Genomic DNA, 17819 nt, shown 5'->3' on the forward strand with positions numbered 1-17819 from the left:
TACACCATTATCTAGCAATTCTTTCAATTCATTGGCTACTTTGTCTCGTAAAGCAATTGGAATGGGACAAGCCCAGGAAAACTTAGGCTGTGCATTGTCTTTCAGTGTAACATGTGCTAAAAAGTTATTAGCTTTTCCCATTCCTTCTGAAAATAGTTCAGGAAGTTCCTTAAGCAAGCACTGTCTTTTGGTGCAAAAGCAGTCGTGGAAAGTCCAATCTCGTGGATGCTAAGTCCAAACAAATCAAAGGCATCTAAATCGAATGTGTTCTCACTGTCTCTTGATTTCAACAAAGTAAAATACACTGTCCTTGTGAGAGATTTGTAAGTGGCAGGCAAACTACACTGTCTAAGCACTGGAATTTCCTGGCTATTGTAAGCAGTGATGTGCTTGCTAGATTTAGAAAGGCGTGGTGAGCCTGACTGTTCATTCGTGGCTTGATTAAGTAAAGTTACTGAGGCACCTGTGTCTAAACGTTCACACAACAGCCAGCAGTTCGTAATGAGACAAATAGTTTGTTGGAACATCATTGCACAGCACCAGGACGAGGAGGAGGCACAACCTTAATCTTACTTGTGTCAGCGCCTGTTGTAGGTTTGGAAAACACAACGTTCACTGCATGTGCATGAGCCTGTTTTTTCTGGGAGCGGGGCAAAATTGGCGTTTTTGTGACGTTGCAAACAAACTGCTTGGACGTGGCCATTTTTTTCCAGACGCATAACACTTTGCATTACGTGATGGACAATGCTGTCTTTTATGACAAGCGAAACATCCAGGGCAAGTCTTCACTAAATTAACTGGTCTATTTGCATGTCTACGTGGCCATCTGCACAGCTGTGTACACACTCGTTGTTGTGGCTGCTGGGGCGGTCACGAGCGAGGGGGCAACTCAACCCGACAAATCTGGGCCTGGTCAAACTTATTGGCCACTATAGCACCCAAATCATGTTGCTCTAATACTTGCAATGCTTGAGCAAGTGATGGATCAGAGTACTTCAGGATCTACTATCTGGGACATTGAATGTAATTACATCACATATCATTAAATCATTGTAAAAATTCCACAACTACGCTTAAATTTATACTTTCTAGTCATGCTTGTTAGTTCTGTATACCGCTGACTGTACAGCTGTTCTGCCTTTTTCTGCAAGCAAAAAAACTGATATCTGGCTCCAGTTACTTGGACTTGTTGGTCATAATACTGAGTTGATGCAGCGATTACTTCGTCAAAGCTGAGTTCATTGGGAGACAGTTGGGAACAGTCTTTGTATTAACATGAACACTGGACCTGCAATCGAAAGGAAGTATTGTAGCTTTACAGTACCTTGAACTCGATGGACTTCACAATGTGCTTGGAACTGTGTCAGGTATTCAAGCCATTCCTCTTTGGAGTCGTTAAATTTCCGGAACGGCGTTATGCTGCTCGGTGGCACTTGTTGGGCTGATTTGTTTTTCTGTTGTGCGGTTGATGCAGCTTGTGCAACCAGAAGTTGTTGTACCATCATCAGTAAGGCAGCAATTAGTTGGTTCTGAAACTGAAAAGCTTGTGTTAGATCCATCACATTGGCCATCTGTGACTGAGGCGCTGGGGTAGGGGGTGGAGGAGGCAGGGCAGCCATGGTTTACACAAATATGTTATAGCAAAAAGCAAGCAAAGCTCTGAAAAGAGAAATTTGATTAGTTCTGCAGCTCCCCTCCTGGAATACATGCAAGAACACAACAAAAAATTAGCAAATTGGTCACTGCTGCAAGCTAAAACACAAGAGAAGAAAGCAAAATCTGCTTCTGCACCGAGTTATCCTCGTTGCCACTTTTGTATCGTCTCGTTACCACTGTAGAGTCTTGTACCTTGAGAAGCAAGGAGAGGATGATGTTTGGTGGCTGGTATCCTCTTTCTACAACACACCTGCACTGTATTAACATGGTTCTTTATTTATCAGAACAGAAATCTACTTATCTTTACACTAGTCCATGTGTTCTGGTACAAGCCCGTTCTGTAATAGTCCACACCACTACAGGTGAAGTAAAAGTCCCACCATACACACAACTCTGGTTGCTAGGTACTGACTGACTGCAACTGAGCTGACTGTCTGCGACTGACTGGTCTCTCCATTTCATGGCGGCGATCTAAATATTGGTGGTCGAGAGGACGTTGGCAGAGCATGGCTTGAGAGTGTGTCTTTGGCCTCTCTCCTGATAGGCACGCTTGATTCAGAGCCTATTATCAAACTTCTTGCAGTGTCTTTGCTGACTGGTGTGCTGGCGACAGCTTACACCAGTGCAGAAACAATTTAAATAAAAGATTTAAGGTATATCAGTTGCAAGACGAGAGCTTGAGAATTCTTTAACGCGAGAGACTCAGACAGTTGCTCAGTGAAATAGAGAAGACATAAATGAAGAATGGTCTAGTATTAAAAACACAATAAAACAGATAGCAAATGAAATGCTGGGTGTAAAACATAGGCCCAGTCAGAAAAGAGATTTAAAAATATGAACTGAAGCGACACATGAATACATAAAAGATAAACAAAAAGCATACAATGAGTACTTACAGAAGAAATGATTAGAAGCAAAAGAGCAGTACCATCGGAAAAGAAATGAAGGAAAAGCAGCACTAAGATCAGTACACAGTACATCGTAGAACACTTTTATTAACAGAGTCGAACAGGATATGCATGGGAGACAAGAAGTAGCATACAAATTAATGAAATGCCTAAACAAAGAAGAAGGAGATACTGTAAATCTAAATTTAATACAAGCACCTGACAGGATGACACATTATAAAGAACAGACACAATGCAGAAATCAGAGAAGCAGATAAAAAAGAACAACTGCAAGGAATAGACTACATCAAACTGACGGAATTGAAGATGGTTAATTAAAAAAAAAAAGGGGGGGGGGGGGTGGCAATGAGGAAACCGAAAATCACCAGGACTAGATGGAATAAATACGAAACTGATTAAACATGGAAGAATAAACTTCAAGTTAAAAATGCTACATCCCTTTAACATGTGCTGGGTAAAATATGAGATACAAGTAGAACAATAGATAAGAAATGCAAAAGAAGTAATACATTTAACTATAGGGGTAAAGTATTCTGAATATTATTTACAAACTCTGCAGCAAAATAATAAATGAAAGACTACATAATACCTTGGATGTAATGTTAATGGAGAAACAAGCTGGTTTCCAAAGAGGAAGATCGTGTACAGATGATGTTTCTGCACTGGAGTAGATAATTCAAAGTAGACAAGACATTTGTGGGTATGAAAAAGCACTTGACAGAATTCTTAGAGACAAGCTATCGGCAATAAATGTAAAAAGAATTAGAATTCATGCAGGTACAGAGATAACATCTGAGATCGAAGGTGTAAAACAAGGATGTAGCTTGTCATTATTCAGTATCTGTACAAGTGACATGATCAGCTCATGAAGAAGACACGGAACATCATCAGGCTTAGATATTGGGAGTAATAAAAATATTAACAAGATGTTAATCAAACAGTGGAAACTTTAGGCAGCAATATCAACAATGTAGGAAAAGACAGATTACTACTTACCATAATGAAGACACGTCAAGCTGCAGACAGCCACAATTAACAGAAAACTAATGTAAATCTCTCGGCCAGTCTTCATCAGTAGAGGAGAGACACACACAGAAGCAAGCACACACGCGCGCGCGCGCGCGCGCGCACACACACACACACACACACACACACACACACACACACACACACACAGTGATTGCCAGCTCCAGCACCTCTGGCCCGAGATGCTGGTGTTGGCAACCATGTCTGTGTGTGATGTGTGCTTGGTGGTTTGTCTGTGTGTGTGTGTGTGTGCTTGGCCATTTGTGTGAAAGGTCTGTGTCTCTCTTTTACTGATGAAGGCTGTGACCAAAAGCTTTACGTAAGTGTCCTTTGTTTTTGCCTGCCTGCACCTTAACATGTCTTCTTTACAGTAAATAGCAATCTGTCTTTCTGCATTGTTAGCAAGATGTTATTTGCTGATTATAAAGTCGTCATACAAGACAGAGAAGATGAATTACAAAGGGCATTGCGTAAACTAAATTAGATAAGTGCAATCTACAATCTTACTGTATCTATAAATAAAACTAAAACCATGGCCTCGTTAGTCTTTATCCAATATGAACAAAACTTGTCCTCAATAATAAACCAATAGAACAGGTATCCCATTTCAAGTATTTAGCATAACATATATAATCATGATATGGATGTACAAAAAATAAACTAATACTTATCAGTGTGTATGTAAACAATAGGAACATTTAAAAGGAAAACAGGAAAAGAGAGAGACAATTGAAATTTTGTATTCACAGTAATTTGTACTTTATTATATGGGGCAGAAAGTTGGATGCTGAGAAGAAAGGTCTGTGGCAGTTAGAAGTATCAGAACTGAAATTTCGAAGATCTGTGAAAGGCTCCGCAAGGGAAGACAAAACTGGAAATGAACTAATAAGGGAAGAATTAGGAATGCAACCGATAACACAAAAGGGAATCCACTACAAAGAAAAATGGAAAGAACATGTACTTTGTCTGTCACCACATAGGAAATAACAGGGCAAGAGTAGTGGGAGAAGACGAAGGATGAGATTTTGAGACCAGAATGGGCCCTGGGCCTAACGCTGGAGGGGCGGCAGAAGGAGAAGAAAAATATATAGCAGGTTTACTGGCTGATTGTACATCATTAGACACCGTTCACTTGTTACTGAGGTATGCATACAAGAAGGCAGATTGTGGCGCGACGTAGTGTGAAGAGGGTCTGTGTAGGACGTGACGATTCCCTGGCGCCTTACCACAAGTCCTATCATCCTGTCCCTTTTTTTGTCAATATTTTCTACATATTGCGTTCTTCATCAGTTTGGTGGAGAACTACCTCATTCTTTATCTTACCAGTCCACATCTTCAAAGCATCAGTTCACAGACATCGATTCACTTCCATATGATGCTGTGCCTGTGTTTGATACTTCATTTGGCCAGGAATAATCTCATTGCTTGTGCAAATCTATTTCTTTTATCCTCATCACTTTGTCCATTATGTAGTATTTTTGTTTCTGTGATAGCAGAATTCCTTCACTTCATCTAGTATGTGTTAACTAATTTCAGTGTGCATATCTTATTTCTGCTACCCCTTATTACTTTAGTCCTTGTTTGGATTGCTCTCTGTCTGTATCCTGTGCTCCGTATACTGTTCATTCTATTCAACAAGTTTCACAGTTCTTCCTCACTTTCACTGAGCACAGCAAGATCATTGGAAAATCTCACCATTGATACCTTTTCACTCTGAAATGTAATTCCATTCTTGAAACTCTACAAACATTAATTCAAGGTAGCAGGAAGTTCAGGAATTTTTTATTGCTTGTAGCTATTGGCTAAGTATGTACTGGCGAACATTCTCCACAGCAATACACAAAGGATAACTTTTGACAACCTAAAGCACTCATCACGTGGGACATATTTCTGATTGCAAAGTGTGCTAGATGTGGTATCTTTTGTGGTGGCTACACAATCCGAAGTGACGTGCCTACATCTCACAGTACATGCTTCTTGTTGTAATTTTTGAGTGCAGTGCTGTCCAGCGCCAGTTGTCAGCTGCATCAGGTGTGCAAATCACACTATGAAAACTGGTATTTGACGTCTCAGTTGGTAATCGGGAAGTGTTCCAGTGTTTTTGTAAATTCGTCTGCCCAAGGGAGTGAAATAGGGAATGAAAGATTTATGGAATTATTTTGTTTTGAAAGCATTTTCAAAGCTAAATCTATGAAAATTTGTGTTGTTAGGAAGTTTTTAGAAACATTTGTTTTATGGTTTTTGGAAATTCAATCCCTAAGCAGATGAAATAGGAGATACAAATTTTAAATTAAATATTTCCTTACATTAAAGAAACTTTAAAGCTGTTGTTGTTGTTGTTGTTGTTGTTGTGGTGGTGGTGGTCTTCAGCCCAGAGACTGGTTTGGTGCAGCTCTCCATGCTTCTCTAACCTGTGCAAGCTTCATCATCACCAAGTAGCTACTGCAACCTACATCCTTCTCAATCTACTTAGTGTATTCATCCCTTGGTCTCCCTCAACAATTTTTACCCTCCACACTCCCTCCAGTACTAAATTGGTGATCCCTTGATGCCTCAGAACATGTCCTACCAACCTATCCCTTCCTCTGTCAAGTTGTGGCACAAATTCCTCTTCTCCCCAGTTCTGTTCAGTACCTCCTCATTAGTTACGTGATGAACCATATAATCTTCAGCATTCTTCTGTAGCACCACATTTCGAAAGCTTCTATTCTCTTCTTGTCTGAACTATTTATCATCCATGTTTCACTTCCATACATGGCTACACTCCATGCAAATACTTTCAGAAAATACTTCCTGACACTTAAGTCAATACTCGATGTTAACAGATTTTTCTTCTTCAGAAAAGCTTTCCTTGCCATTGCCTGTCTGCATTTTATATCCTCTCTACTTCGACCATCATCAGTTATTTTGCTCCCCAAATAGCAAAACTCATTTACTACTTTAAGCGTATCATTTCCTAATCTAATTCCCTCAACATCACCCGATTTAATTTGACAACATTCCATTATCCTTGTTTTGCTCTTGTTGATGTTCATCTTATATCCTCCTTTCAACACACTGTCCATTCCGTTCAGCTGCTCTTCCAGGTCCTTTGCTGTCTCTGACAGAATTGCAATGTCATCAGCGAACCTCAGTTTTTATTTCTTCTCCATGGATTTTAATTCCTACTCCAAATTTTTCTTTTGTTTCTTTTACTGCTTGCTCAATATACAGATTGAATAACATGGGTAATACGCTACTACCCTGTCTCACTCCCTTCACAACCACTGCTTCCCTTTCATGCCCATTGACTCTTATAACTGCCATCTGGTTTTGGTACAAATTGTGACTAGCCTTTCGCTCCCTGTATTTGACCCCTGCCCCTTCAGAATTTGATAGAGAATATTCCAGTCAACATGGTCAAAAGCTTTCTCTAAGTTTTCAAATGCTAGAAACTTATGTTTGCCTTTCCTTAATCTATCTTCTAAGATAAGTTCTTTGGTCAGAATTGCCTCACGAGTTCCAACATTTCTACGAAATCCAAACTGATCTTCCCCTAGTCGGCTTCTACCAGTTTTTCCATTCGTCTGTAAAGAATTCATGTTAATTTTTTGCAGCCATGACATATTAAACTGATAGTTTGGTAATTTTTACATCTGTCAACACCTGCTTTCTTTGGTATTGGAATTATTATATTCTTCTTGATGTCTGAGGGTATTTAACCTGTCTCATGCTTCTTGCTCACCAGATGATAGAGTTGTCAGGTTGGCTTTCCGAAGGCTATCGGTAGTTCTAATGGAATGTTGTCTACTCCCGGGGCCTTGTATCAACTTAGGTCTCTGTCAAATTTTTCGTACAGTAGCATAACTCCCATCTCATCTTCATCTACGTCCTCTTCCATTTCCATAATATTGCCCTCGAGTACATCACCCTTGTATAGACCCTCTATATACTCCTTCCACTTTTCTGCTTTCCTTTCCTTGCTTAGAACTGGTTTTCCATATGAGCTCTATATTTCCATACAGGTGGTTCTCTTTTCTCTGAAGGTCTCTTTAATTTTCCTGTAAGCAGTATCTTACCCCTATAGATATATGTTTCTACATCCTTACATTTGCCCTTTATCCATCCCTGCTTAGCCGTTTTGCACTTCCTGTCAGTCTCATTTTTGAGACATTTATATTTCTTTTCGCCTGCTTCATTTACTGCATTTTTATATTTTCTCCTTTCATCAATTAAATTCAATATCTCTTCTGTTACCCAAGGATTTCTACTAGCCCTCATCTTTTTACCTATTTGATCCTCCGCTGCCTTCACTATTTCATCTCTGAAAGTTGCCCATTCCTCTTCTACTGTATTTCTTTCCCCCGTTATTGTCAGTCGTACCGTAATACTCTCTCTGAAACTGTCTTCAACATCTGGTTCTTTCAGTGTATCCAGGTTCCATCTCCTTAAATTCCCACCTTTTTGTAGTTTCTTCAGTTTTAATCTGTAGTTCACAACCATTAAATTGTGGTCAGAGTCCACATCTGCCCCTGGAAATGTCTTACAATTTAAAACCTGGTTTCTAAATCTCTTGTCATACCATTATATTTAAACTATCTGAAACCTTCCAGTGTCTCCAGGCCTCTTCCACGTATACGACCTTCTGTCGTGATTCTTAAAACAAGTGTTAGCTATGATTAAGTTATGCTCTGTGCAAAATTCTACCAGGTGGCTTCCTCTTTCATTCCTTACCCCCCTCCCCAGTCATATTCTATTACTACTTCTCCTTCTCTTCCTTTTCCTACTGTTGAACTCCAGTCCCCCATGACTACCAAATTTTTGTTTCCCTTCACTATGTGAGTAATTTCTTCGATCGCATCATACATTTCTTCAGTTTCATCATCATCTGTGGAGCTATTTGGCATATAAACTTGTACTACTGTGGAAGGTGTGGGTTTTGTGTCTATCTTGGATACAATAATGCATTCACTATGCTTTTCATACTAGCTTACTCGCACACCTTTTTTTTATTCATTATTAAACCTACTCCTGCATTACCCCTATTTGATTTTGTGTTTACAATCCTGTATTCACCTGACCAGAAATCTTGTTCCTCCTGCCTCTGAACTTCACTAATTCCCGCTATATCTAACTTTAACTTATCCATTTCCCTTATTAAATTTTCCACCCTACCTACGTGATTAACGGATCTGACATTCCACACTCTGATCTGTAGAATGCCAGTATTCTTTCTGCTGATAACGACATCTTCCTGGGTAGTTCCTGCTCGAAGATCTGAATGGGGGACTATTTTACCCAAGAGGACGCCGTCATCATTTAACCATACAGTAAAGCTGCATGCCCTCAGGAAAAATTATAGTTGTTGTTTCCCCTTGCTTTCAGCCATTCACAGTACCAGCACAGCAAGGCTGTTTTGGTTAATTTTACAAAGGCCAGATCAGTCAATCGTTCAGACTGTGGCTCCTGCAACTACTGAAAAGGCTGCTGCCTCTCTCCAGGAACCACATGTTTGTCTGGCCTCTCAATAGATACCCCTCCATTGTGGTTGCACCTACGCTGTGGCTATCTGTATCGCTGAAGCACGCAAGCCTCTCCACCAGTGGCAAGGTCCATGGTTCATGGGAGGGGGGGAATTTAAAGCTAAATCTATGAAAATCTGTGTTTCAGTTCTGGGTTACATGTAAAGAATTATGTATTAGGAGATAAAAGTTTCTACAGAAATATCACCACAAGAATGCAAAAGACATTGGACTACAGGTACCAAAGTCAGTTTTTGGTCAGAAGTACTTTTGGAAAAGACCATGCTTGTATGGCCTTAATTATCATGAAAGTCTTAGAAGGTGTTGCAGTTTGTGAACAACAAACAAATTTAATGAATGAAAAACCAAAAAACCTGAGCAGAACCATACAGTCTTATGTGAGTGAAACAGCAGGCACTAACCTAATAGAATATATTCAAACTGTTGTGTTTAAAGTCAGGTTGCTCATGCAGAATATTCATATTCTAGATGTTGTATTGACTGCTGTCTTTCGGAAGTTATGTACTTCATCACATAGACTTGAAGATTTTGATTTGTTTCCTAGTTTTGTTCAAATGGAAGAGGAGATGTTTTTGAAGGTTCTTACTGTGATTGAAAAAGATATTTATCGGCAAGATATTAACATGGGGCAGTCTGTAAAACCTGCAGGGAATACATTAATTAAATAAATACATTGACTGTGGAAGATAATACTTCCATTAAGGTCAAAAGGTCAAAAAACAGATTGGAAGTAGCTACAAGCAAACCTGTTACATTTCTCTTTATACTTTGATGCTGTCAAGTGGGCTAAATCTTTGGTATGTAAGTAGTGCCTAAGTTATATGTTATAGAATGGGTGTAACTACAAATGTAGTAATTTGGTATTTAACTATTCAAATTGTACCAAAAGCAATGCGATTTTGACAAGTCGTAGTTTCCTTTATTACAACAAATCAAACATAAAACAAAGCACTTTTGAGAGGTGCTTTGAAACAGCATCTATTTATGCCACATATGCTGTAAGTCTTCAAATACGGAATTCGAGATGACTTACTGCAGTATAGTGACTCCTAAGTTCTTTTTGTAACATAAAACTGAGGCTACATCTCATTCGCCACATTCCTCTCCACTAGGCAAAAATCTGACATGGCAGATTCTTCCTTTCACACTTCGCAAGGTAGTGACACGTGGAATTCCACACTGTGATGTCACCAGCTCCTTGTCCATGAATGTTTTCACATCTCGTGAAAACATACCTTAATGAATGGCTGTAAGTAAATTGGTCGTGGTTGGAAAATGTGGACAAAAGCAGACTTTCACTAAACCTGCTCATCGTAAGCAATCCAAGAATATGTGCAGACTTTAGGGATTTAGCTATATTAAAACTGCTATTTTGTGCCGCTATTTGCAATTGCAAATATATAGCACATGTATAATGTAAGAAAGAAAAGGATTTTTCACAGATACATTAGTGGAGGTCCGTGTCAATGTGGCAGTACCTTTTACTGTGTAGTTTCTACCGACATCTGTGTCTGTGCAGACCTCCGCTTATTGTGCCCATTGCTTTTGCAGATGTTGCACCCGAGCTGCCACTGCCGGTCTGCCCGCCGGCCCCAACTCTGCACCACACACAGGTGTCCGTCCTAGACGGGCCACAGACGGCCAACAATGCAGGTTCGGGTGCTCGGCTGGAGGTGAGGTGCCGCGAAGGCTACCGGGATCCCGCCGCACCCTGCGTGCCAGCCGTGCTGTACTGTGAGCAGGGTTCCTGGGTGGGCTCACTGCCGATCTGCGGTGAGTGTCGAGGTGTTGAGCAGGAGCAGTCTGGTGCTATTGTGTGGAAATCTTGTAACTCTGTGCATCTCATAACTTCTGGTGCTCATAACCTTTCTATTAACCCTTGAGCGTGTTCTCCTGTATCACAAATAACAAGCTAGGTGAGAAAAAAGTTTATGATCTGAGCAAGAAGATAACCCAGATTCTGAGCTGGCTGCACAATCTCACAACGGGACAGTTATGCATGAGATAATTAGTAACCAAATAAGTGGTGGTGGGGATCTGTTGCAACTGCTCTGTTTAATGCTTGTGGTGTGAGGTAACTCTTGTGTGTGGCAACCAGGTGATACAGTAAAAATTTATTTTATTATTGTTTAATTAAACAGTTATTTATGTTATCTGTTGTTAGTTTTGTTTATTGTTGTTTAATTAACTAAGGTTAAACTGTAATTTTGTTCATACATGTTTACCTAGGTAACATACACACCTATTCTTTAGATGTGTACACAGTGCCCAGTCGTGTTATGAAAAATGGTGCGCCCACTCGCGAGCTAAGAAAGAGGCATTTAATTACACAGGGCTGTAGGTCACATTGAATATTTGTTGGGAACTGTGCCTTCAAGCCAATGGGTATTTTGTCAAGGACTTGATATTCACAGACATTGTACAGCTGGACTTATATTTACTAACAGATGGGCTCATTTTGGGACAAACCAATTATCAACTGTCACACATGAAAATGTGTAGAATTAACAGTGCTTACATAAGAACCTCGAGTGTAACTTTACACAGAAGCAGAATGTGGCTTTTAAACTAATGAGATGATACTGAATCAGACTGATGCAAAAAGAAATTTATGACACAACCTGACTAAAAGAAAAGACAGGTTGTTAGGACCCATCTTGAGGCACCAAGAAATCATTGGTGTAGTAATGGAGGAGCGAACGATGTGGCAAAAATTGCATAGGGAAACCAAGGCTCTACTATTGTAAACAGGTTGAAGCGAATGTAGGTTCCAGTAGCTACACAGATGTGACGAAGATTACACACAATAGAATAGCATTGAGAGTGTTCTATGCTTGTAGGCTACCTTTCATACTGTCTTAAAGCGTGTTATGTATGCTGTAGATTATTTGGCCCACTGATAGGCATTGTATTGTCTTACAAATCCTAGATCATTGTGAGATGTCACTTGAATGAATAATAAATAAATAAATAGACCAGTCATTCTTCAGACTGAAGATCACAACAACAACACACATCAGGGTACAAACATTTCTTGAATATCATACACCAAAAACCAGAAAAATTGCCATATAATTAACAGCACGTGCATGTTCATTAAGTCATGCTTTACACAAGCTAAAGAAATTCAGCTGACATTAAATATGTGGCAGATTGTCTGATTTTTCTGTGTATGAGAGTTGATTAACACTTGGTGTCATGATGTCTGTATGTGTTGTTGTTGTTGTTGTTGTGGTGGTGGTGGTGGTTCCATTTCAGTCCAAAAATTAGTTTGGTGCAGCCCTCCACACTGCTTTATCCGGTGCAAGCTTTCTCATTTCTGCACAACTACCACATGCTTGTGTGTCCCCTATAACCAAATGGCAACCGGCAGTCAATTTGACAACACTGTAACGAGACGTATCAGGCGCCAGCTAACAAGTAATTTTAATCAGACTGTATTTGCAAATGTACAAATTTCTCTCAGCTGTGGTGCTCAAACAAAATTGGTATGTGATTTCATAATTACAACAGGAACTGACAAAGGTGCCATCTTGCTTACAGTGAAGTGAGAGATTTCAAAGTGATCCGATCTTCAAACTTATTTTGTATCCAAATGGTACATTCCAAGACATGGGTTCTTTACCAAACCATCAACTATTAAATTCCCTCAGACACCTCTAGAAGCCTGAATATCAGTTGTGGAGCACCCCATGTACGAATGTGTCGGGTTGCCAAATTTCTTCAACCACAGATCACACAGATAAATTAATGTATGTTATTAAGCAATAGATTAACTTAGAATTAAAAACTATTTTAAAATGCTATTGTGTTCAGTTTTGGAAAAATTTCTAACTTTATAACATGCAAGTTCATGTACTTTTAGTTGTTGGTGGTCTATAAGTAGTGTGATTATTCTTACTGGAGGATGTTTTCTGTCTAAAGCATTCATTCATCAAGCTGAAAGAGACAGACATTCAAGTTTGCTTCTCTTTTACAGAACCAGTTTCAGACTGTCCACCACCACCGTATGTGCAACATGGCACTCTGACACCACTGCCACCGAGAGAATCGTCATATCCTGTGGGATCGTCTGTTAGCTACAGCTGTGCCACCGGTTATTTTCTTGAAGGCGAAAGAACTTTGACCTGTGCTGCTACTGGCTGTTGGGAACCAGCCACACTGCCTTCCTGCAAACTTGAGGAGCAGCTTTACGGTACGTAGCAAAGGGGGGGAAGAGAGAGAGAGAGAGAGATTGAGAGAGAGAGAGAATATCAATAAAATGTATTACATATGCAGCATAGGATAATGATAATGGTAATAATAATAATAATAATAATAATAATAATAATAATAATAATAAACCCCGTGGAGGCCCGGGAAAAGAATAGGCCGCTGGTATGTTCTGCCAATCGTAAAAGGCGACGAAAAGAACAAACCACTAATAGGGCTAACCCCCCTTTTAGTGTGATTACTTGGTTCAGGACAGAACTAAAGAAGCCTCGGACAAGCGCCGTCACGGTCGGGGACGACGCTTGAACCCTATGCCCGCCCACAATGGTAATGACACTGCTAGCCAACTGGAAAATGATTTAAATCCAAATAGAGGTGTTTTGCAGGATATGCTTCCTGCAACCACCCTAGAAGGAAAACAAAGACAGAGAATGAGATGGTCAGATGAAGTTAATCGACACCTCATGTTCTGTTATTACCAAGCAACAAACCTAGGAACCAACACAACTGGATACAGATCACAAGTATACACAACATTTATTACCAGATACCCGGAATTAAAATTTTTAACAGAACAGCGACTAGCTGATCAGATCCGTGTAATAATAAAAAATAACAGGATACCCCAGTCAGAATTAGAAAACATCAAACAACAAGTACAACAAATACTGAAACAAAATAATGTGCAATTAGAAGAAGAAGAAAATACAGTAATGGACTCAAACATCCCAGAGCAACCAAACGAAGAACAACACGCATCAATTAAACAATCAGAGGAAAACAAAATCTTAAGACAGCCACCAGAACAAGCACAAATAGAACATGAAGTGACACACATGTTAGATATAGAAGAAAAATTTCAGTTGACATATATAGAATACAAAGACACAAATACAGACATTAGACCATTCTTGCATAGACCACCAAATAGCCCACAAGTCGAAACAACAATAAAAACTATCAACACAATCATACACAACAAAATAAATGAAAACACAACTATGGAAGAGTTACAACTACTGGTTTATATAGGAGCACTCACTACACTAAATATACACACTAGGCAGAGATCAGAACCAACCAACACACAGAAGAAACCCACAAAACCAGCATGGCAACACAGGCTACAGATCAGAATAGAAAGACTGAGAAAAGACATCGGACAGCTAACACAATTTATAAGAAATGAAATCTCGGAAAAAAAACGAAAAAGGTTAGGTAAAATCTCACAACAAGAAGCGACAGAGCAATTAGACGAAAAGAAGCAGAAATTACAAGCATTAGCCAAACGACTCAGAAGATACAAAAAAAGTGAAAATAGAAGGAAACAAAACCAAACATTCAACACAAACCAAAAGAAATTTTACCAGACGATAGATAACACACACATTAAAATAAACAATCCACCAAACATAACAGACATGGAACACTTCTGGAGCAACATACGGTCAAACCCGGTACAACATAACAGGCATGCACGGTGGATACAAGCAGAAACACACTCATACAAGATGATACCACAAATGCCTGAAGTGATAATTTTGCAACATGAAGTCACCCGAGCAATTAATTCTACGCACAATTGGAAAGCCCCTGGAAATGATAAAATAGCAAATTTCTGGCTAAAGAAGTTCACCTCAACACACTCACATCTAACTTAATTATTTAACAAAAATAATTAAGATAAAAACAAATAAAATTTATTCAGTTAACTGTTTTCATTCACACAAGAATTATTGTTAAGTTTTAGCCCTTTAGCTGCAGAAGAATAAGTAAAATAGTGTGTTGTTTTGCTGCACTTCTTACCTTAACCTCTGAGCTAACATACAATAAGAGGGATACATCATACAATCACGTGCACAACCAACAAGAAGGAAGCAGTAAGTGAATAACCAAGCATGCCGCGTATACTGCATGTCATCTTACAGCACAAGAAAGTAGACTTACTGACTGGCTGCCAGCGATTCAATTATTTAAGAATAATTGCCTGCTGTTTCAAAATGTTTAAAACAAATTTATCGCTTTACCCACCACAGACTGCACTGGTGTCATTCGTATTCAATCACCAATGCAAAACAAAATTAAATAATATTTAAGTTCATGAAATAAATCTGACAAACTTAAGTTCTAAAACACCAAATAAAAAAAGTTACTTTGCAGACATAAAAGTTTAGTGGTATGAGGCCCCAGCATTCCCTCCAAATAAGAGCACTGGGTATGTCTAAAATGCATTTGAAATTACAAAAAGAAATCAAAATAACAATCCATGGTTTTCAAGAAAAACAGCAGGTGCTTTAAACCTGGAAAATTCAGTGTAACTAGTGGGTGCTGACATGTAATATGTTCAAAATGTTTTAAAAACCAGTGTGCTTTCCAGCTGCTGCTACCCGTTGTCTGCTTGTGTCTTTATATGTGTGGATGGATATGTGTGCGTGTGCGAGTGTATACCCGTCCTTTTTTCCCCCTAAGGTAAGTCTTTCTGCTCCCGGGATTGGAATGACTCCTTACCCTCTGCCTTAAAACCCACATCCTTTCGTCTTTCCCTCTCCTTCCCTCTTTCCTGATGAGGCAACAGTTTGTTGCGAAAGCTTGAATTTTGTGTGTATGTTTGTGTTTGTTTGTGTGTCTGTCGACCTGCCAGCACTTTCATTTGTTAAGTCACATCATCTTTGCTTTTAGATATATAAATTATTTAACAGTTACATTGCAGACCCATACACATTCCCTGATACAATTACACATGTAATAACTTATCTGAAACCTAAAGATCAGACAGACACTGCAAACCCAGCTAAATATCGCCCCATAACATGCCTACCAACAATATACAAAATATTAACCTCAGTCATTACACAGAAATTAATGACACATACAACACAGAACAAAATTATAAATGAAGAACAAAAAGGCTGTTGCAAAGGAGCATGAGGATGTAAAGAGCAACTGATAATAGATGCAGAGGTGACATATCAAGCTAAAACTAAACAAAGGTCGCTACACTACGCATACATTGATTACCAAAAAGCTTTTGATAGTGTACCCCACTCATGGTTACTACAAATATTGGAAATATACAAAGTAGATCCTAAATTGATACAGTTCCTAAACATAGTAATGAAAAATTGGAAAACCACACTTAATATCCAGACAAATTCAAATAATATCACATCACAGCCAATACAGATTAAGCATGGAATATACCAAGGAGACTCATTAAGTCCTTTCTGGTTCTGCCTTGCTCTGAACCCACTATCCAATATGCTAAATAATACAAATTATGGATACAATATTACTGGAACATACCCACACAAAATCACACATTTGCTATACATGGATGACCTAAAACTACTGGCAGCAACAAATCAACAACTCAACCAATTACTAAAGATAACAGAAGGATTCAGCAATGATATAAATATGGCTTTTGGAACAGACAAATGTAAGAAAAATAGCATAGTCAAGGGAAAACACACTAAACAAGAAGATTACATATTGGATAACCACAGCGACTGCATAGAAGCGATGGAAAAAACAGATACCTATAAATATCTAAGATACAGACAAAAAATAGGAATAGAAAATAGAAACATTAAAGAAGAACTAAAAGAAAAATATACACAAATACTAACAAAAATACTGAAAACAGAATTGACAGCAAGAAACAAGACAAAAGCTATAAATACTTATGTTATACCAATATTGACCTACTCATTTGGAGTAGTGAAATGGAGTGACACTGACCTAGAAGCACTCAATACACTTACACGATCACAATGCCACAAATATAGAATACATCACATACATTCAGCAACAGAAAGATTCACATTAAGCAGAAAGGAAGGAGGAAGGGGATTTATCGACATAAAAGACCTACATTATGGACAGGTAGACAATTTAAGAAAATCCTTTCTAGAACGAGCAGAAACTAGCAAAATACACAAAGCAATCACGCATATAAATGCATCGGCTACACCACTGCAATTTCATAACCACTTCTACAACCCTCTAGATCACGTAACATCAACAGATACAAAGAAAGTAAATTGGAAAAAGAAAACACTACATGGCAAGCACCCGTATCATCTAACACAGCCACACATCGATCAAGACGCATCCAACACATGGCTAAGAAAAGGCAATATATACAGTGAGACGGAAGGATTCATGATTGCAATACAGGATCAAACAATAAACACCAGATATTACAGCAAGCATATTATTAAAGATCCCAATACCAGAACAGATAAATGCAGACTTTGCAAACAACAAACAGAAACAGTAGATCACATCACAAGCGGATGTACAATACTAGCAAATACAGAATACCCCAGAAGACATGACAATGTAGCAAAAATAATACACCAACAGCTTGCCTTACAACATAAACGTATAAAACAACACGTTCCCACATACAAGTATGCACCACAAAATGTACTGGAGAATGATGAATACAAATTATACTGGAACAGAACCATTATAACAGATAAAACAACAT

At 38.8% G+C, this 17819-nt stretch overlaps 1 protein-coding gene across 1 annotated transcript in view; it reads left to right on the forward strand.

Annotated features, from left to right (window-relative positions):
• Window positions 1-17819, forward strand: part of LOC124551226 (sushi, von Willebrand factor type A, EGF and pentraxin domain-containing protein 1-like) — a 102078-nt gene that overhangs the window by 44992 nt on the left and 39267 nt on the right. The window contains exons 5-6 of the mRNA XM_047126219.1: window positions 10664-10885; window positions 13092-13307. Of these exons, the coding sequence (XP_046982175.1) occupies window positions 10664-10885; window positions 13092-13307 (438 nt within the window). The remainder of the gene's footprint in view (window positions 1-10663; window positions 10886-13091; window positions 13308-17819) is intronic.

Source organism: Schistocerca americana, chromosome 9 (assembly GCF_021461395.2).
Source record: "Schistocerca americana isolate TAMUIC-IGC-003095 chromosome 9, iqSchAmer2.1, whole genome shotgun sequence".
NCBI classification, from domain to species: Eukaryota; Metazoa; Arthropoda; class Insecta; order Orthoptera; family Acrididae; genus Schistocerca; species Schistocerca americana.